General features: G+C 39.6%; 1 protein-coding gene across 2 annotated transcripts in view; it reads left to right on the plus strand.

The window, feature by feature from the left end:
* Positions 1–523: 523 nt before the first annotated feature.
* Positions 524–21,729, plus strand: part of SNRK (SNF related kinase) — a 44,331-nt gene continuing 23,125 nt past the window's right edge. Inside the window, exons 1-4 of one of the 2 annotated variants that reach the window (XM_068405416.1) lie at positions 524–766; positions 11,991–12,089; positions 13,424–13,548; positions 13,644–14,117. In XM_068405416.1, the coding sequence (XP_068261517.1) occupies positions 13,727–14,117 (391 nt within the window). In that variant the 5' untranslated portion in view covers positions 524–766; positions 11,991–12,089; positions 13,424–13,548; positions 13,644–13,726. Of the gene's footprint in view, positions 767–11,990; positions 12,090–13,423; positions 14,118–21,729 lie in introns of both variants that reach the window. The other variant, XM_068405415.1, reaches the window with a different exon arrangement.

The raw sequence follows: 21,729 nt of genomic DNA on the forward strand, positions 1-21,729 counted from the left end.
TCAGCCAGGAAACACAGGCGCGGCTACTTCCCACGTTAATTAGCCCTCCAGCCCAGCATCCCCTCCAGACGGGGCCGTGAACGAGCGGCAGAGCGGCCGCCACCCAGGCGGCAGGCCCGCGGGCTTCGCCCTCTCCCCAGACCTTCAAGGGTTCGCCCTCCCCTCTCGTTTTTGCCATTTCCAGGGCGAATTGCCCGGGATCTTTAGGAAGCCGGAGCCCAGGGCACACTGGAACGAGCGCAGGCCCTGCCCCGGGGTGCCGCCCGCCGGCCGACCCCCACCGTCCCCCAAACTGCCCCCCCGCCCTCCCCTCAGGCGCCCTCTCCCCTCCCCTCCCCCCCCCATTGGCCCGCCGTGACGGCAATGACGCGGCCTCCCCGCCGCCGCGCAGGCGCAGCGGCTCGCGCGGGTGTCCGTTGCCCCGCCTCGCCCCCGCCCCGCTCCCCCCCCCCCCCCCGCGGCTCTGCGAGAGCCGCCGCGGCCGTTGTTGTCAGTTGCGTGTCGGAGTCGCCGCCGCAGCAGCAGGGCCCGGCGGAGCGCCAGCCGCCCGGCCAGCCAGGCGCGGGGCAGGAGTCGCCGCAGCCGCCCTCGAGCCTCCGCGGCCCAGCCGAGGTTCCCCGCTGGGGTCTTGGAGCCTTTCCCTCCCTTCCCGCCGCGCTCCCCGTCCCCGCCGCCGCTCCCGAGGGCAGTCGGTCGCGGCGGGTGCTGCCCATGCAGGGGGCGGCGCGGGGCGCGGCGGCCCGAGGAGACGCCGCTGCTGCAGGCAGTAAGTTGCCGGTGGGGTTGGGCCGGGTTGAGCTTGGGCTGGGCCGGTGAGGACGGGGCCGGCCCGGTGGGGTGTGGTGGGTTGCTTTCCTCCCCTCCCTTCGCTTTTCCGTTTCTCCCGGAGCCGGCCTCGCCCGCCGAGCTCCTCGCGGCCGGCCCAATGGCGGCCTCGGCACAGGAGGAGGCGGTGGGGGGACGTTTCCCGGCCGCCGAAGGTCGGTTGTGTCGGTGCCGCCCGGGGCTTGAGGAGAGGGATTTGGGGGGAAGGGAGAAGCGGGCGTTCCTCCGGGGACGGCGGGAGCCTCCTGTGCCCCGGCTCGGGTGCGGCAGAGCCCTGCGTGCCCCACGCGAGCCCTGTGCCCCTCCGAGGCAGTGTCCGTGCCGCACGTCCCCGCGGCGGCAGCCGCGCGTGTGACCGGCGCCCCGCCGCGCGGCTGCCGGCTGACCCCGCGCGCGGCCGCGTGCGCCCTCGCCGCCCGCCCGGGAGCAGCGTGCGCGCACCGCGGGGTCACCGCGGGGAAAGCGGCGGCCGGCTGGCCCCTCGCCACCCCCGCCAGCTCCGCCGCCTCTGTTCTGTCGCTTGGCGGAAAGATGAACAAGCGAGGCGAAAGCCCCTGCGGTTCGAGAGCCGGTCCGGTCACGGGTGCGTTTTGCGGGGGTGACGGTGCATCGAGCCCCTCGGAGCCGACAGGTTCGCTCAGAAGGCGAGCTGGCGTGTTCTCTGCCCGCAGGGCCGGAGGGTGCTCCGAGAGAGGCCGAGAGCACGAGCATCCCCTGCTCTTTGTCGATACGCGTATTGCTTCTGGCAACGCACTTATTGCATTGAATTTACTGCTGTCAGGTTACTATAGAAATCGGTCGGGTAAGTAGGTAAATCCTGGAGAGAGGTCTTTGTGCTTTTTGCTAGGTGGGTTTTGGCACCCAGATGGCCCTTCCACTAGGTAAATTTACGGAAAATGACTTTTAAAGATGTGTGTGGTTGATGTACAGTCTTGGTAATAGCTGAAGGACATTGGTTGGTTTTGGTGGTGGTGTTTTTTTTTCTTTTTAATAAGTAGACTGAATAAAGTATCAGAGAACATCCACTGGGGAAAAAGGCTATATTGGCCTGAGGATGGTTGGCGACAAATGTGACCTATTTTCAATTGGATATTATTGGTGAGTGATGCTGGAACACCTGTGAAGGAGAAAGCTTTATATGGGATATGGAAATATAAAAAACTTTGTGTTTTTGCTTACACGTAGATAGTTTCTTACTGATCATCTTGCTTTCAAGAGCTTGTTAAGAGTAGATATGCAAAGAAGTGGTTTCCTCAATGGTACCATTGCAGTTCCTGGAGCAGCTGAAGTGTATTGTATGATTTACAGCCATCTAGTATGAATGAATTGCATGCAGATCTGCTTACGCCTGCCCTCTGTAGTGCAGTCACTACTTAGTCATATAGGCTGCTTTTTGGAGTTGTTTATTATGGTTATATTTAGATCTTCAGGCTCTGGGGAAGGACCAGTTTAATGAATCTCAGCAAAATGAGATCTATATAAAAGTGTTTACAAGCAAATGTTTATTATGTTAGAATGAAGCAGTTCTTGCAAGGCATGCACCATTAGGAACTGGGTTAATGAGTGGTGGTGGGTTTTTGATAGCTATATCACAGAAAGTGGGAATTCGACCGGTAGTTATTTTGGTACTATTGCTGATCCTTAGAAAGAAGGAATCTGAAACAGACTTACAAGAACTAACAGTCATTGCTACATAGTGCAATCAAATTTTACTTTGTGGAACATGTTGTTGAAATGTTAGCTTAAAGAAACTAGTATTTGCCCCTTTTACTTCTAGTACATGAAAAAAATCCAGATTTGAGGTTTTAACAATAAAATCTAAGGAGGAGAAAGTCTGGTCTTGTCTCACATTTTTCTTGAATATTCTGAATGACCAGGAAAATAATAGAATGATGGCATGATTTTTCAAGTGATTGGGAACAGAAGCTAACCTGAATGCTGGATTAGTGCCTGATAGGCAAGGTGTCATCTAAGACAGCACATTTATCTGGCTCTTTTAAGGGAATCTTTGTGACCTACACCTGAGACTTCCAACAAAAACAGGGAAAAGGGAAGATGACATCTTAAGTGGACTTAGGGATAAACTGGGTGTTTTTTTTTTTCTTTTTACACAACTGAGAAGCAAGAAAGTACAGGTTGAGTTTTGGATACTGAAATTTCTGTACAGGTTACTGATGTTCCTTCGATCATCTTGCTATGAGAACCGATATTCCCATATGGTGTGGGTGGTTGCACTGTAAATACATAGTCTGCTTTCTGATTATTTTAAACAAATAGCATGTTAAGAGTGTGCATGTTAAGATGCTACTGCAGATATTCTTGTACTTGCAGCAGTCATCTTCCTTGTGCACGGTTCTGACCAACCTGGTGTCTTTAAGGCTGTAACTCCCTGCCTTTGATATCATAATTGAGTAATTCGTTTGCAGTCTACACCTTCAGTGTATCATTGCCCTTTTTATCCCACTAGCAACTGTAATGCCAAACTAGCGCCTTTGTCTGGCTTTGTTGCCTGCCTTGCCTTCAAGGGCACAGTATCCTGGTGCAGCTAGCAGCTAGCTTTTTTCCTCAGAATGTGTCTGTCGTGCAAAAATGCACTTTTCTTGGATTTTGTCTGCTTTCAAAATTCCACTGAAATGCTGTAGCTGTAAAACTTCTTGATGAACTTCTGTCCAGTCCTGTTTAATAGTGTTTTCTAATTATATCTTAAAATAAGAAAGCAATGAAACATGGTTCAGGTCAGGGACACTGCCTTTTGTATATAGGGCTGAACTGCAGTTTATGATGAATATACTGATTTTAAATTCCATAAGCTCTTAACTTCAGTAACCTGTGAGGTTGTGTGCATCTTCCTTGTCACACTACTTTCAAGCACCTAACTGGAATGCTACAGCTTCTGTAATAACGTAAAGTAGCTGTTGTTTTAATACACATAACAGTATTATGTAAGAGCTTAAGAGGATTTGAAAAACTGTATATTCACTTGCAATTCTAGGATAACTTACCCTGGCAGAGTTCTAGTACACATAAGTTGATTAAGTCACCAGTGTTAAGAACTTAATGAGGAAAAGGTGCTGTGTAGTTTTTACACATGTGAAATGTGAAACAGAACACGTTCACTTTCTGAAAAGCTGAATCTCTCGGTAGTACAGTGATCTCCTACAACAGTGTTGGGGCATGAATGCTGCACTGAATTTGACAGGCTGGTTTTTACTCTTCATATATCATTCGGTGTTTTCTGCAGCATTCTCCTATCTAGTTACGACTGGACTTAAACCAACTTTACTTGAGAGATAAGATGGTAGCCTAGACTTGTATAATTTTAGTTCATGTTGAAGCATGGTGAATGTCAGGTGTCTGCCAGTTCCTAACTAATTTAGGATGCTATAAATGAGGATAAAGTATTGAAACTGAGTAACCATAGGTTGGGGTTGATCTGTTTCTTAAGGTTTAAGTAGCTTGTATCCTAGATGGAAAATGTCATTATCTCAGAGGCAGCTTAAGTCAATTCAGTACTTAAGTTTTATGTTACCAGATGTACTGCTAAACAAGTGGAGCTGTCTGACATTTGGGATCAGAGATGGTTCTTAAGAGATTTAATAGAAATTATTATTGCTTGTAATAGGTACTAACAGTATGTGCACATATTTGCATCTGAATACTCATATTTGAGCCAGTGTTTGATGATTTCACCTCACTTGATACAGAATAAAAATCATGTTTGTGATCTGAATTTATGCAACAAAGATGATGTTAGGTGTTACAACAGTGGTAACATTAAAATGTTAAGCCACACTGAGGTGTTCATTGATCAATAGTGGAATGTTTAGAGCTCCTGTTAGTGGTCTTTGCTACACTGTCTGGCATGAGAAAATTATGTGGTAACATTAATAAACAGACACTTGAAAAAGGTGGAACAATTCTGAGAATTCATGAATGTGGAGTAGATGAGGCGATTCCTCTAAAAGAGTCCAGATTGGCAGAATAAAAATCAGTTTTCTGTTTTCTGCAAAGTTCCTGCAGTAGGTTTTCTGCAAATAAAGATGTAGTGTCCTGTCTGAAAGATAGTGATACCATCATGAATCATAATAATATGACTTCTGTCTGATATGCAAAGTATTTCTTCATCAGTCTCATGCTCCTAGTTATTGGTGGGGGGGAAGGAAAGTGTGATGACATTTAGAATATTAAAGCTTTTGAGAAGCTACTTTGATACTGCTTATCAAGCTTGGAAAAGTATAATTTTGGGCTAGGGAGTCCAACTACCATGAGTTATCTCTGTTGCTTATAAGATGATTGACTGAAAGGCTTGTTGGTTTCTGTGATCTTCAGACCTCTTTGATACCAGATCTTGATTGGTTAGGCTTATGAATGTCTGTAACTAAGATACCCATGTTAACTTCCTGTAGCTGAGAAGAAATTTTTCTTTCAGTGGGAACTGCAAAATGTGGTCATTTCAATTGAAACTAATTTTTTAATGTGTCATGACATCACAAGGTCTGATGAAGTTTTATAACTGATTTACAGATACAAAAAGAAAGTACTAGCAGATATCACAAAACTTGGAGCAAGTCCTTTTTAAAATATGTTATTGCATACTACTTTGCAGAAGATAATTTAGGGGACGTGGCCATTTGGGAAGGTCTGGTATTCTCCTCTTCCGCTGCAATAATACTTTAAGAGCAGCTTTAGATCTTAAGTGGTGTATTGCTGAAGCATCTGATATGTGAACAGGGTGGTGGTGTCTGTATTACTTTTTTTATTTGTTTAGCTACATACTGGACTTTGAGAGTAGGCACAAGAGGAAAAGAGAAACAACATGAAATTAATTGCTTTTGGAGCTGTAGCTGGTGTGAGGACTTTAAATGGTGTAAAGCTATTGCTGAGTTCTCAAATCCATAGAGCAGATTGCATTTGTCTTGTGTAATACCTCCACTTAGAAATGGAAAGTGCCTTGTGAACTGCAGCGATTATCAGCATGGGTATGAAAGTATCTTGGGCTTTTAACACATTTCACAACTAGAGGCAGTTGGAACCAATGCCAGTGACTACTAATGAGGGGTTTGTCAATGGATCATAGTTGGATCACTCATAGCACATCTGTTGTCTTAATAGCTTTCGCACCTTGTCTGTAATCATAATCTTGCTATTACTACTACTATCTTCCTATTGCTTTGCACTGTGCAATATATACCTACTTCAGTGTTGTCTGGTTTTTCTTTTTTTTTCTCATTCACCTACTTGTGAAAGAAAAAGGAAATATACGTTCTTGACTTTTAAAGTGGGGGGTCCTGAAGGACCAGTTCAGATCCAGTGGCTTTTTTCACTTGTCTGTATTTAAGATAATTCTCACAAAGATGTCAACTATATAGTGGAGTTTCTACAACACAGTTCTGAAATTTTTGTTTGCTCTTTAGTAGTGTTCTGCAAACCACTTACCACAGCTTTGCAAACCAATGTGAAAGAGGAAAGCTTAAACTTTCCATGCTTGATTTAACCGTACTAATCTTCAAGAAAATAGGATGGTAGACAGCAATATGTAGGTCTAAAAGTTTGGAAATTTCCTATCTAAGAAATAAATGTATTCTTTAACTGATGATATCCTGAATCATGCATCATATTTTTTTAAGTTTAATTTTTCTCACACATCAGAGCTGTATCAAAATCTTGCTCTTAGAGCTCAGGTCATGCAGACTCTCATAATTTTCTGTTACAAAATAATATTATTAAATTCTATGTCTTCTCAAATCTATAATGCTACCCCCCTCCCCCCAACCTTTTGTTTATAGGTCCAGGAGCAATGTTTTATTAAGTTTATTGGCTTGCCAAATATTTCTGCTGCTGGCTGTTCACTGAATAATGGGCCTTAGAGTTGAAGCATTCTTGTTAGCATTTTGTTTTTTTTTCTGGTTTCTAAGAAGAGTTAAGGCTGAGCATCAGTAGCTCTGCCTGCAATACGTTCTAAAATAATGAAGGCACTAACATTTCACTACAGGCTTCCCAAATGTTTAATGGCAAAGCTTCATCAGCAATTGGCAGCTCTCATATCTTTTCAGAGCAAAATTCTGAAGACTATTTAAAACTAGGTAACACCATTAAATTGTGCATGTTATTTCTTTTTATATTTGGAACATATAACTACTTGATAACTCTTATCTTTATCATTTTAGGTGTAGCAAGCTGAATGGTAGAGAGATTTGCTTAAACAGCTTGACATTTTAGTAACACAGTATGAGGTGGATGCTGACGCTGTGGGAGATGACAGTGCAACCTCATATGAAAATAAAAGAAGTGCATGTACACCTTGAAAAATCTACTGTAGTGTTTTATTGTGGGACTTGTCAGAAGCAAGGAAGTTTATGGGGTTTGTCATCAGTGAAGGGGAAGATATGTGTGTATGCTGTGGTGCAGTCATGCAAAGTGGAAAATAAAGCATTAGATAGCATTGTGTACATAAGGGCTGCGTTGTAACGCCGCTCCCCCTGTGTGTCATATCCATCTGCCCCCGCTGGCGTCGTGTCGTCCCCAGCCCCAAGAATGCTGCATCTGCAAAGTGTCTGGCTGTAGGGCAGGTATAGATTGATGTCATTTCTTTGTGTACCTTTGAATGGTAGTTGTGAAGGCTTAGGTCACAGGAAGGTGGGGGAAGAAGGGCTTTGCTGGAGCGTGACACCTCTCTGTGGAAGCAAAGGGAGAATACAGGTTCTTGGGATCTTAAGTCCCATCTTGTGTCTTGAATATTCAAGGAATATTGGGTAGTAGGAGACTTAAAAAGTTTCAAATACTCTGGAGGAATTGGGTCATGACTAGTTTCCAGACCATGTGGTATGCATTAAGTGTGTAAGTTCTTCACACTTCACTCTTACAATGCTTTGTACCTGTTTCTAGTGTGTTGGCTCTCCCTTATAAAAAAGGAAAAGTGATGGAAAGCCCTCTCGGGAAAGTAGATTGACATACTGGTGAAGGTATAACATCATCACATATAAGTAGTGGCTCATATAGTAACAAAGATAGACTCTTTTTAAAAGCTTATGGATGAGGCTGTGAAAGTATCTTACGGAAAGATAGCAGATAAAAATTGATAGGAAATATTGGAAAAAATGTGAAAAATTATACTTGCACAGTTTGTATACTGAGTTGATATTTCCTTCAGTTTGCTCTCGGATACTAATGATTTGTACAAATTGCTTTCAGAGTAAAAAAATTGCTTCTGGATCTCTGTGATCAGTTTATGTCATTTTGGTTTACTGTTTCTAGGAAAAATAGCAACATAAGTCTCAACATATAATTGTGTAGTAAATAAATAATTGGTGTAGATGCTTTTATTCATCTGAGACAAAAGAGAGCAAAAGGAGAAACAGGGTGAAACTTATTTAATCTATCTTGTGGATGTGTATAATGTGTACATCCACTGAACTAGTCATCCTAAACTCCTGTTACAGAAAATGAAAGTGTGTGCTTTTAAGAAATGATTCATTTGATCTATTTAGCTATCTGCTTTAGGGTGCAATTTGTTTTATCATAGACTCTTACCTGTGTTGACTGAATCTCCATTTATTGTGAAGGGAGACAGGAATGGTTAGCTGTCTGTGGATGGACGAGTCCCAGTGAAGATTACTTCAGCTTTTGTTGTCTGTTAGCCTGTTAATGCAGCGAAGTTTTTGCATTGATAGTATTACAACATTTTGTTGAAATGGGACCTTGAGTCTTCATTTTCTAAAGTAAGAAGCTAATACACACATTAAGGTAAGATGAACTAGGCTGGTCTTACATGTAATGTGTAATCTAATGAAACTTTTTGGACAGGTTGAATTGCTTAAAGAAAAACTAATATTTCTGAAACATGCTGTTTAGAAAAACAGATCTATTAGAGATCTATTCATCCATCTTTTAGAGATGATTGAATCACAGTACTGTTGTTAACCCTCTTAATAGGATGCGTGTGATATTACAAAACGGCTTCTGCAGATCTCCATTACAGAGGCTGTTTGCAGTATTTTGTGGGATAGGGTGTACGAGCTTTTGTGGAAGGAAGGATCTGTTCTGAATCTATTTGCTGGTAAATGTCTACAGTGCATAAAATGAGTATTGGGGGCGTAGCTGAAGCCTGGTATAGTTAGGGAAAACTGCATTTTTAAAACCATAATTAGTCACATGGATTAAATGCTGCTAATGGTTAGTAAGCTCACCAGCCATAAAACCCAGACTCTCTAATGCTGAAAAATAAACTTATAAAGGACTTGAAATAATGTGAATTAAAAGAAAGACAGGTAAATATTTTCTGTGATGTAACTGTCCCTTAAATGTTTTTCCTCAGGCTGTAGTTTGGCTTGCTAGCAAAGTATGGCTGGTTGAAATTTTAATTGTTTCATGCTGCAGTTTGCAGGTCCTTCATTTGGTAAAAATGTTCAAGAGTTCACATTGTAAACTGGATCACTGAAATGATCTGTCATTAAAACTAACCCTGATGTGGAGTGTGATGGTAGTAGATGTGTTACATGTGGAAGTTTTGTGTGATTCCATTTATAGTTAGCCCCAAAAGTTGTACTGATGTAACTAAGGAGACAACTGCAAAGAAAGGGTCACAAAGAGGCTTCAGCTTGAAAGCTGGTACCTTGTGAAACTGCACTCTTAGTTGATCTTTAAGTGCTTTCAAAATTCTGCTTTCCTCCTCTAGAGAGAAACGGAGAAAAAGAAACTACTTCGCTGAAAAGTATTGGTATAGCAACTGCGATCCTTTAGGTAGCATATTTAAATTGTAATCAAGGTTTGTATTTATATGCACTATGACAGTTTTGCATCCATTTGCTACTACTGAACAATTCTTAATTTTCATATGTTCACTTCAGGCTGTGTGTGCATCTAAGATTTATTTTAAAACCACGGAATTAAAAGTTAGTTGGTTTGCTATTGTGGAGACTTTCTGTTAAACTGTTAATGAATCTGCATTAATTTTGTTTCGGCTAATGGGGCTGCAATGTTAGTAAGCATAGTTTATCTTCCATTTCTGTAAGCTTTTATCCTATTGATTACTGTCTGATGTATTTCTCCATGGCTTAAGCATAACTGACTTTTGCTGAAATTTTGTTGACAGGTTGATGTTTATGTGTATTCTGTCATTTAGAGATAAATCGCTTGTTGAGTTTGTACAAAGATGGTTGAGAATGTACCAAGTGAACAAACTAATTAATGTATAAATCTTTCCTTACTGCTGAGTGTTGTAGTTACTTAAATTCAGACAAGTTACATTCTGTTATATCTGGCTGGGTTTGCTGTCTCCCTTTTGTTCTGCCAGGGGTGGAACCTTCTTGAATTTAAGAAATAAAACCTAAGTCAAAATTGACTGAGGCTTTTTTACCTCCATCTTCCTTACCTCTTCCAGTAACAAAACTTTGGTTTTGCCATGCAGTAAGAAAGCTCCATCTTGTGTGCAGGTGTTGTTTTTGAATCTAAGACTTAACAGAAAATCTCTCTTAAAGCCATGTCTCCTCCTCAGAGACTAAAGGTGTTTCATGATCTGGGCCAGATTTGTAGGATGTGATGAATTTGTGTGAATAGTGATGTAAATCTTGAGGTTTGACTTAACGTTCAGGAAAGAAACGGTCCGTAAAAACTTAAGCACTGGAGTTTGTGTTGTTGGTAACTTCACTTGCATAGGGAATGGCTGTCTGGTTTGTTTTTTTGATGCGACTTCTACGTTTTTTTAAAATGTAAGGATTCTAAAAATGTTTAGTTTAGCATAAGGTATTGACTACAGAATGCATTATGGGTAAACCAGATTTGTAAGGAGGGGTGATATCCTAGTGGCAGTTTAAGAAAGTTGTCTTCGTAAGTTTGTGTGCTCTTTTTATTTCTTTAATCTAGAAGCAGGGAAGAGTCTGATTAGGGTGCTGTGGAGATAGCAGTTCTATAAAGCATGTTTGTGTGGGGTGGTTTGGGGTTTGTTTTTGTTTTTTTTTTTTTTGATGCTTGCAATCCTTTTAGGATTGAGGCTCTGGAGTCACACAGTCATATGAGACACAGTTGATTAATATCTCCCGTGTTGCTTCATACAGGTTAAGGTTAGGTGGTTTATGTGTGTACATGGAGTATTTTTCATCAGCCTGCATTTTGGGAGGTTAGGTCAGTATCATGGAACATTATACAACTATAATAAAGCATTACATGAAAACATTATGTCAGTGCTCAGTAGTTGTTAAAAAAAAAAAAAACAAACCAAATTGGCCTAACAAAGTAGGATAGAACAAACCAGAAAATGTGTAGAGAAAGGTGAGAAGAATGCTAAAGTCTGTGGAATAACCTCTGTAAAACGAGTGACAAGACTAGAACTTGAGCAAGATTGAACTGAAGCTAGTAAGGGAGGAAGCTAAAAGCGTGAGTTGCTTGAGGCAAGGTGTGATAGTATAATGGAGTATGATAGTTCTTGTTTTGGAACAGACTGAGAAGATGCACAAATTATCAGAAGATTAAAAGCAAACAAGAGGAAGTGGTTCTTCTCACAGCACGTAGTTAAGCTATTAAACGCCTTGTTGCAGGATGTTCTTGGTACTAAAAATTCACATGCTTTAATAAAGCACCTGCCCAGTTTCACAGGGAGGGGTGAGCTGGAACCCATCAAGCATTATTAAACACAAAGCGTCTGCCCTCTGATATAAAGAAGGTTTTGAACCTCTTAAAGATAAGGAGAGTTCCATTATTTATTGTTATGTTTGCCATTGTACTATGTTCTTCCCTATGCATCCTCTAATGGTTACTTACCAGGTAGGAGAATGTTTGACATGGGATGGGCATTTGGTTTAACGTAGCACTTTCTGGAATAAGGGTGGGATGGTATTGCATGGTTAATTGGGAGTGGTAGGGGAAACTTTGTAAGATGAGCAGTATGGGATGTGTTGGGAAGCAGATATACCAACCCCAGTTTTGATACCATGACATCTTCTAGTGAAGTGGAGTAGTTTTTGGAAGAGCATCTGAAGCATAGTACTTAGTAGCAGCATGAAAAGGTACAGTAACACAAAACCCAATGAGTTTTTTTAAAGCTTGATTATTATCTTTAAAGTAAAAACAAAAACCCAAACCCCAATGTTTATGTGATTGTTACACTTAACGTGTTCCTGGTCTAAGTTATGAGGTTTCAGAAGCTGATTGATCTCATTCAAATTTTACAGGGGTGGAGGTCTCGAACTGAATTCCCATGGACTTTGTGGAAGTAGACAGCTGGATAGAGAAGAGGTTATACGATGGCTCCAGCAGAGCGAAGCAGTAAGGTGAGCTTGTTAAACATCAGAGAATCCTCATAGGACCCCCAACTTTGTAATTGAATCCATATGAAACCAGGTTCATTAGTTTCACTGCCTGTGAAATAACTTGTTTAGCAGGGAGTGTTTTTAATCTAATGCTTACATTTTGACTTGAGAATAACTAATGTAAGGGGCTGTTTGTTTGCCAGCTTCCTTTTCAAAGATTTTCTGTTTGAAGTTCAGTTTTGAAACTGAAAATATATTCTAAAGAGCTGTGTTTTCTGTATTTTATCGAGTTGGCAATAAGCCATCTAATTTTCATATTTGTAGCTACTTTGCACTCAAAGTGGGAGAAATGGTTATCTTTTTGATAGCTACAGATTTTTATTTAAACCTTAAAGATGCAGGAAGAGTTTTTGGGAGGTTCTGTGTGTGAAAAAAATGGCAATGGGACAGAAGACCTTCAAAACCAGGTTTAAATATGAACATTTTATAAGTTGGATCTTAATTGCTTAAGTGCCAGATTAACTGGTAAGCAGGAGTTCAGCACAAATAAGCTGAACTCTTGAGTTCTCTCCCCTTCCTTCTCACTCTTCTTCCCCTTCTCCTGACAAATTCCCAGGACTGCTGAACATATGCAGCCTACATGCAAACTTTTTATCACCAGTTTTTATAACTCCAGCCAAAATATTTAACAAGACACTTTATTTAGCACTGAGAGTACATCCAACTCAAATATTTCATTTTGGCCTGTAAAGCTTTGTTCATTTGTTGTAATTACAGTATTGATTGATAATGCTCAAGCTAATTAGAGTAACAAAATTAAGTCTTGTATGTCAGTCTGATCTTTGCTAAACAGGAAGCTGTTAAAAATGAGAAGGTAAAGTCCAAAGTCATGCCATTAGAACTTTGTATTAGAGCTGTTTTCTGCTGCAGGAATATGCCAAAAATAAGATGAATCAAGCATGTTCCTCTTGTCAGTATTCTGTACTGCTCAGCTGATTTCTAATGTAGCTGGAAAAGTTACAGATTTCAGCTTTGCCAATTTTAACAGTCCTTATAACACTGATTTCTTCAAGTGTTGCTTGCAAGGTTTCTAACTCAAGAACATGAAGGCCATTGAGTTTCAGATCAATTTTCATTTTTGCACTGTTGAAATTCACTTTCTTCAAGCATACTGATAATGTGATTTCAGAAATCTGTCGGTTACCACAGCATGGCTTATCAAACCCTTTGCAAAAACCCCTGAAGAATTTCATAAGTAATGTGTAATAATGTGTCAATATAACTGTAGGAGAATTACAGGATAATAATTTTGCTTATTTTTATACAACTATATAATCTTGTCTCTTTATTTTTAGGTATGCTTGGCAGTGACAATGGACTATTTATTTGCATCAGATACCCTTATATGAAAAGATCTCGTTTCCAAAGAGCTTAAGTATTAATTCATCTTCTGAAACAGAATGGCGGGCTTCAAACGAGGGTATGATGGAAAAATTGCGGGATTGTATGACTTGGATAAAACTTTGGGCAGAGGCCATTTCGCTGTGGTCAAACTTGCTCGGCATGTCTTTACAGGTGAAAAAGTAGCAGTAAAAGTAATTGACAAGACCAAACTGGACACTCTAGCCACTGGACATCTTTTTCAAGAAGTTAGATGCATGAAACTAGTGCAGCATCCCAATATAGTACGGCTGTATGAAGTGATTGACACCCAGACTAAGCTTTATCTTATCTTAGAGCTAGGTGATGGAGGAGATATGTTTGATTACATCATGAAACATGAAGAAGGTCTGAATGAGGATCTGGCAAAAAAATATTTTGCTCAAATAGTTCATGCTATATCCTACTGTCATAAACTGCACGTAGTTCATAGAGACTTAAAACCAGAGAATGTGGTCTTCTTTGAAAAACAAGGACTTGTGAAATTGACTGATTTTGGCTTCAGCAACAAATTTCAGCCTGGAAAGAAGCTCACCACAAGCTGTGGATCTCTTGCATATTCTGCTCCTGAGATTTTACTTGGGGATGAATATGATGCACCAGCAGTGGGTATGTCCTCTTTGATTACAACCAGTAATCTAAGCTTAAGTACTGTGATGTTGTACCACTGTTTTCTGTTTCAAGATAATGCCATATGGGGAAGCCAGCTAATTGGCAAGAAATAATATTATAACCTGGGTTAAGTTATGGATGAGTTAATGCTAGAGCAGCTCTGTTTGAAGGAGATATTCAAACAGCCTCAAAATGCATAAAAGTTCTTTTTGTATGAAATGATGCAATTGTATAGATTGTAATTAACTTTTCTGTTACTAATAATGTAAATGCAATGTGTATGTTTGTACTTGCTTTGTTAGAAGACCCATCTCCTTTTCAGAAAAGTGCCTGTTTTTAATTTATTTTTAACATTAGCCCCTTGCCTGCCCCTGCTGCCCTCCCTGTCCCCCCTCCCCCCCGCCCCTGCCAAAAAAAAAAAAACCAACCCAACCACCCAGTGGTTTTCTTTGCCCAGTTTAGCCATGTAAGTATGACATTGTGAGCCCAGGCTGCTTACATGTTCTGCTGCAAGGTGGTAGGAACCCATTTTTAATAAGAACTAACTTGGCTCTCAAAGGAGGAGACAGGAAATTAAGGAAGGCTTGAACTCCCTCTTCCCCTTCTCTGCCCTTTTCTTGTCTGAGAACTGAAAGTAGGGGGTGAGTTTCCAGTTGCTCCCAGTTGTTTAAAAGGTAAGAGAAATAGTATTGTGTAAATTAGTCTTCATGTTTCTAGCTGGAAAGTGGAGTATCCTAGGCAGAGTACTACAGATAATTCTGTTACTCTCTCTGTTAGGTCTACTGCATGTGCTAGTAGAAGTAAATTAAGGGTTTTTTTAAATATCTGTAAATATTGATAGAGTCACCGAATAATGTCCTGTAGTCATACAGATTGCTCATATCTATTAGTTGAGGTAGAACTTGCTTTTCCGACAAATTTAGGTACATATGATTACAAACGATTCTTCAAAAATAGCCTGTTGTAGTCCACATGCCTCTTGTTCTTGTGTGCCCAGTACCTGATACTTTTACTGTCTTAATAACTGCCATTAGGACTCTGTACACAGCTGTGTGCGTGTTTGGCTATGGTTATAGTAGTGGCTGTAATAGTGGTTTAAATTAAGACTGACTTGTCCAATTTTTTGCTAATTTACCTGAGGTAAACGATCAGCTAATTTTGTGTGCTGACAAGGTATTCCTGCACACTGTTGAACTAAAATTCTTGCATTATTTTTAATGTAAATATTTTTAGCTAGTAGATCATGTGGTCTTTGCTTAAAACTTTGAATGTCACTTCGTGGCTTCTAACTTTGAACAGGTAATTTACTGGGGATTTTCTGGACTTGAAAGTACTTTCTCAAGTGTGCTATAATTAGGAATTTTAGATGTCTGTGCTATTTGTGGTTTTGCAAATCCATGTTGATGCTACAGTGATGCTTGACAAAACGGTTTCTATTTAGAGTAAAGTGTTTTAGATGAGTTGGTTCTGGTTTTATTAGTGGCAAAGTAGAGATCCTAACTCCTGAGTTCTTCTGTGTTCTTCTATGTCTTTTTATTTTGAGAATTTCCTGAAGCATGAGTGTAACTGATTGCAGTGGCCTCCGAAACTAGATGGAAAAGTACATTTGTTAGATATTCTATACAATGCCTTTTGTGATTTATTTCTTGAAAAACAAAATAGCAATCAAATTTTGGAGTACAAGCAAAGAATGAAGTTTTGATATTGCTGCCCAACTGAAGATGCTTGGAAGAAAGAAGGTGTATGGGGATTAATGGGGGAGTGGGGTTGGGTGGGGGGCATTAGGAGCATTATGACCAGATGGTCAAAATTGAATTATGTAGTTAACAAAGCACACTTTGGACCTCTTAATGATAAATGTGAGAATGGTGGCATCATGTAAAATGTTTCTTAGAGGACTTTGTAAGCAATTAGGTAGGTAAACTTCTGAATAGCACTAGAAGAAAATGGCTGAATGGATTCATAGAGGAGGAGATCTGGCTAATATAGAGTGGATTGATGTGTGAACATTAGAAAAACTAGAAAAAATTAATTTCTTCTAACTGTTTAAAGATGCTAGTTAAGTTCTATTTCTGAGAGTATTTAAATACACATCAGTGGTTAGTTTTTGCTTACTTATTCCCCAGTATACCGTCTCAGTTACTGGATATTAGAACTTCTCCTATCCTAGTTGACAGATTGCAGTGCTTATATTCTAACTTTTTCGGTGGCCCAGTTTTCATCACTTTGTAATGCACTACAAAATCTCTAAAGTACTGTCAGTACAATAGTTACAGAATAAAAATATAAAAATTTACTACAAGTTGCCAATAAGTTAATGATCTTGAAGAGTCTGGATTTTCCTTTTCTAACTGTGGGTAAAAAAGTAAGATGATACACTATGTAAGGCTTCTAAATATAACTTACTTGTGTATTTTAAATGCAAAGATTGTGGGAAAAAAAATATTAGGGACTTCTTTAAAGCCCTCCTTCCCCCAAATGGAGTCTTGAATGTATAATCTTAAAAGAATATATGTTTAGGAAATTTATTACTAACCATGTAATTATGCAACTGAGAAATCAGCTTGTGCAAACCTTTTTTAACCTTTGAAGGTAAACTTTCATGCGAAGATGAGGACATACTTGTGGACTAGAAGTATGTATAAATTCGGAAGTAGACGCTTGCAAAAGAAGAGAAACTACATCAGTTACATTTTGATGCTAGTAATGTACAAGCTGTGTATATATAGCCTGAAATAGTGGTGAAGTGCTGTGGACTCATTCGGCTATTGGCTGAATAGGTCTATTGCAAGGATATTGACTGACAATGGCAAAGATTTTTTTGCCAGTTAGGATGAAATTACATTTTAGCTGAACCAATCTAAAAGCTAGTTGCTTATGAGAAAGGAGGTCATGCTTTCTCCAGTGCGAGTACACGGTCCTGCCCCTTCGTGAGCATCCGGCCGCTTGAAAACCAGCTGAGTTTACTAAAATGCCAAATAAAAAAGGATTGCCCTGCTTATACTCTGTGCACGTTAAGGTACATTTGCATTGATTATAATATTTTAAAATCCCCATGCATGTTTTCATTATCCAAAATTGTTTATATTCACAAAAAATATTGCAAGAAAAATTGGTCAAGATATATGATGGAGTTTTTTTTCCCCCAAAGACCTTTGCCACAAACATGGCTTTTCTGATGTCTTATGAATAATATTAGAATGAGTATATAAAGGAAAAGACTTTATATTTTCTTGCTACAAAGAGCTGAAATATTCAGGGCAAGTCTTTTATTAAGTTATAGGCTTAATAAATATCATGAAAAGGCTCGCTTTATGAAAAGGTAACTGTTTCAGCTAGTTTAGAGATTAATCTCCCCTTTGTGATGCTACTTAAAAGTTTTCACACTTGAAAAGAGACTAGTTAATTTAGGTCTCCCATTTCCTTTTGTGTTGAAGGCTGTAGTTAAAATGATGCAAGAGGAATATTAGGCAATGATCGTATGTTCCCAGGGCTTTTCAAAAAGCTGACTGAGTTAGATAATGAGTAGTTCTGTTCCTTGTAGTTTCCCAGTTTTTTTTCACACTTAATTAAAATCTGTTCTAGTCAGAGGAAGGTGAGAGGACTGTTGTCGCACATAAAGTTCATTTTGTAAATCAAATGGACATATTATTTTAGATCAGACAGTTCTGTCTAGATCAGTGGTGTAATCCAGCGAACTCCAAGCAGTATTTGGAAGTGGATAACTACAGATGAGGAAAAAAATAAAGCATGCTTCTGGTAATACTTTTCTTTTTGCTTTACCAGCATCAACAGAGATTGGATCGTTAAATAGACAGAAATCACCTCTTTCCTAGGTGATGAAGTTTAATTGCAGTTTTTCAGATCAGTTGATTCTTTCACAGGAGAGCAAGTTCTGTTTTCACTGCTCGACATCTCTACAAAGTGTTAAGTGCTGTGTAGGCTACAGTAATTCTGGATGACATTGACGCTTCTGGTAGGTTTTTATTATTGTAGTCGGGTATTCTGTATGTAGATGCATGGAAACGTTTGCAGAGTAAATTCATCCTTCTGGGGATGAGAAATAGGCAAATTCAGATTGTAAGGTTGGGATTGTCTATTTAGCACAGTTGAGCACAGGCCTCTAGAACAGTACTGTGATGCACAAATAACGTTGTGGGTATCACCACAATTATTTAGCATTGCAGTCTGTTGTCACAGCAACACCAAGAGAATTGTGGCAAGATGTTCTTCGTAACAGATGTGACTAACAAGAATATACTGCTGTAGCTCAGTGCTATTCAACTGGTAGTTTGTAGTCCAAATCCAACTTGCTGCCTTCTTGGAAGTTGCAGAGGCCAATCACTTGGGTAACACCCATAGCTTTAGTAGCTAGATGCTGGCTTTCTTGCACAACTCAGACCTGGATATCTTCTGCCAATATGGTAAAATAATAATGGATGTATTCATTATCTAGTCATACATTTTTGATCATTAAAGGAAACAGAGGATTTGTCATACATACCTTTTGCTTTTCTGAGATGATGATATTGCTTTTAGGCCCATTTTGTTTCTGTTGGAATGATCCCAAATTCTTTTGTTTTCTTTTTGCATCAGGCACTTGCAAGGACTTCTTAGTTGCATATAGTATTGCTGGAGTATGTTTGGTCTTTCAAAGCTTCATCCATGTTTACCTGGTGCTTGAGCATAGCTAAGTAGCCCCGATGACCCTGTCTGGCCTGTGTGGAGCTAGTTTTGATGTTTCTGCATGTGTATAGCACTTTATTCACAAACTGAATGACTAATGGAAGTGTAATGGCCAGTGGGTATGTCCAGTAACCTTTTAAAGTATAAAAATGCTGAATATAAGATTTGACAGACTTCAGTTAAAAAAAAAGAAAGTGGTAAGATACTTGCAAACCATATGCGGTATTGAATCATTTAGCATACCTGACAGCATTTTGGAGTTCCAGTATGCTCAAAATCAGATTACAGCCAAACTTGACAGAAATGAAAAGCAAAAATTCCTACAAACGCTTTTCACCCATTGTTTTGTTTTGAAAATCTCCCTTTTTAATGTTGGATTGCAACAGTTTAGAAGATTTGTAGTTAGATATATTATAGAACGAGCTCGAAGTTGTAAGGGTGCAGAAAGCTAAAAGTGTAATACTTAGCTGCTTCCAGCATAAGAAGTCTTCCCCTTCTGTTTGGCTTGCGTCAGGGCAGAGCTACCCCTTCTCATGCGCTGCACTCTGTTGTGTGGCTGACCATTTGATGAACTGATTTTATCAGCACACTTTTCTTCAGGCTTAACTTCTGCCAGGTTAGCAGAGCTGTTTGTTCCCTTAGCACTGAGTGGAAGAGCTTGTGCAAAGGAGGTGAAGGGAGCAGGCAGCCGGGACTGGGGGTCTGGGGGAAGGTGGTATAGGACCTGCCCCTCTTCTGTGTTAGCAAGTTTAGGTTGGATCAACTCAGCCTTAGCTGACTTATCTTCACCTTCCATGTCAGAGAAACTCATTTGACTGAAATTCATCAAGTACCATTTCCCAGTGCGTTTTTTAGGAGAATTGTGTGCTCTACTTTTCAGCTTTGAATGCTTTTTGAAGCAAAACAGAAGGAATCGATGCGAGTACCTTGTGTATTTCTGTGCCGTGCACTCCTGTGTACTTGTGTTAGCGGCCACTCTTTTCTGCCTTCTCCCTGCTGTGCTGTGTATCTCCCACTGCTGAAAAAACTGAGTCAAATTTGAAAAATGATCAGAAATGAGCTTTATATACTTTCTAGAAGGGGCAAATGTAAGGAATTAGTTGTAAAATTCTTTTAGAAAGTCTCAATATTGAGGATATTCAGGCCATGTTAACAAAGAATGTGTTTCTACATTCTGTGGCAATTTGTATATAGGTAACAATATTTTCAATGAAAGAGGAGTCCAGTTTTTATGTAGTATGCTATCCTTTGATTCTGCTTTTTTCCCATCAATCTTATTACTTAATTGACAAGAAAATACTTGTAATGCCTCAAATTATTGAGTGTGTTAGGCTACAGGTATCGGAGCCTTGTATTCAGAAGTGAAGTTATGATGTGATGGGGCTGTAATGGAGGGTGGGAGTCTGTGATCCTGATGACTTCTAAGTAAATCTGTGTAGGTTAATATTTATGAAATATAATTTATGTTCCATTCTGGATTACTTTATGCATAAGTTTTAATACATTCACCAATAAACTGCTGGGTGAAGCAAAGAAGAATTTATCCAAGTGAAACTACAGAGGAGAAGCTGTCAGGATAGTCTTCAGTTACTACCATAGTAGCTAAACTGTAACTTACATATAGGGATGTTTCTTAGTTGTCTCGCTGTGTTCATGGGAGAACCGTTTTCATAATATTTCAGACTGCTGTTGTGGAGCAAGATTTTGTTATGATAAATACATCTCCACAGCCAGGAATTCATTTCATATATTGTGCAAGCAAATATTCAGATTACTTAGGTTCAGCCCATGGCCAACTAATTCGGCAACACAGATCTGGTGGGACCTAAATCAGTGATGTACTACTTAGTTACAAACATAGAATTGTAGAATCATTTTGCATTTGTGTGTAAAGCTGTACTAAGGTGTTGATTTTTATAAATGAAATACAATTTACACATTTTACAGCTAAAACCTTTAGGAAAAGACAATTGATCAGAAAATATGAAGGGTTTCTTAGATACCAGGAGCAAATTGTCTTTAGTATTTATAGATTAAAAAAAGACCAAAAATGTTGCAGTGAAACATGTATATAAGCTGTATGTGCTGTATAGACTTTGATATGTCCAGTGATTTTGAGAACATGTTTTATACAGAGAAAAACTTTCTTCTGCATTTAACTGATTAATAATTGTTTTTTTTTATCCTGGCTAATTATTTTCTGGAGTAGCAGAATTGGAAAGTTGGTTCACACAGAAAATGTTGATTTTGTTTGTGTTTTTAATGTAGATTCAGTAACTTCTGAAATGTGGCTAAGCAACAGAAACCAAAGGGGAGAGAATGCATTTCTAAATGCAGAATTGATGAATCAGAGTAAACCAGACTATTTTGGAATAAAGGCAGTGGCATGTGTTCAGTAAGGCCTTTCAATGGTGGTGTTTTTTGTTAAAATATCCTTACTGAAGTTTGAGATGCAGTAGTTGCTAAAAAAATAAAGAACAACTATTTGTATTTTAATAGTTTTATGCAACCAGCAAAACCCATGCTACTGTCTTCAGGGAAAAATAAGTACTAGTTGCCAGCTTGAATGAAAATAAGAATCGCTTCCAAAGATAAGACTAGTTACTGATGATCATGTTTTAGTCAAATAAAGTAACATATATAGAACAGACTGTTTCATCAGACAGAGAAGCTAATTATGAAAATAATTTGCTAAGTACCATTTGCTATTTATGCTCTTTTTTGGAGGGATAGGGGAAGGAAAGGGTTTCTCCTAATTCTGTCTGCTGTGTGTTTGAAAAGTAATTTTAATTGAATTTGTAGTGCTTTAAAACAAGGAGAGAACCCAGTTCTGCCTGTTAATTTTGAAAATGTTAGCATTGATTGCGGATGATCTCTTCCTTAGCCTTCTGCATGGGGAAAAATAAATCCTATTTTACAGAGA

This window comes from Nyctibius grandis, chromosome 7 (genome assembly GCF_013368605.1).
Source record: "Nyctibius grandis isolate bNycGra1 chromosome 7, bNycGra1.pri, whole genome shotgun sequence".
Classification (NCBI taxonomy): Eukaryota; Metazoa; Chordata; class Aves; order Nyctibiiformes; family Nyctibiidae; genus Nyctibius; species Nyctibius grandis.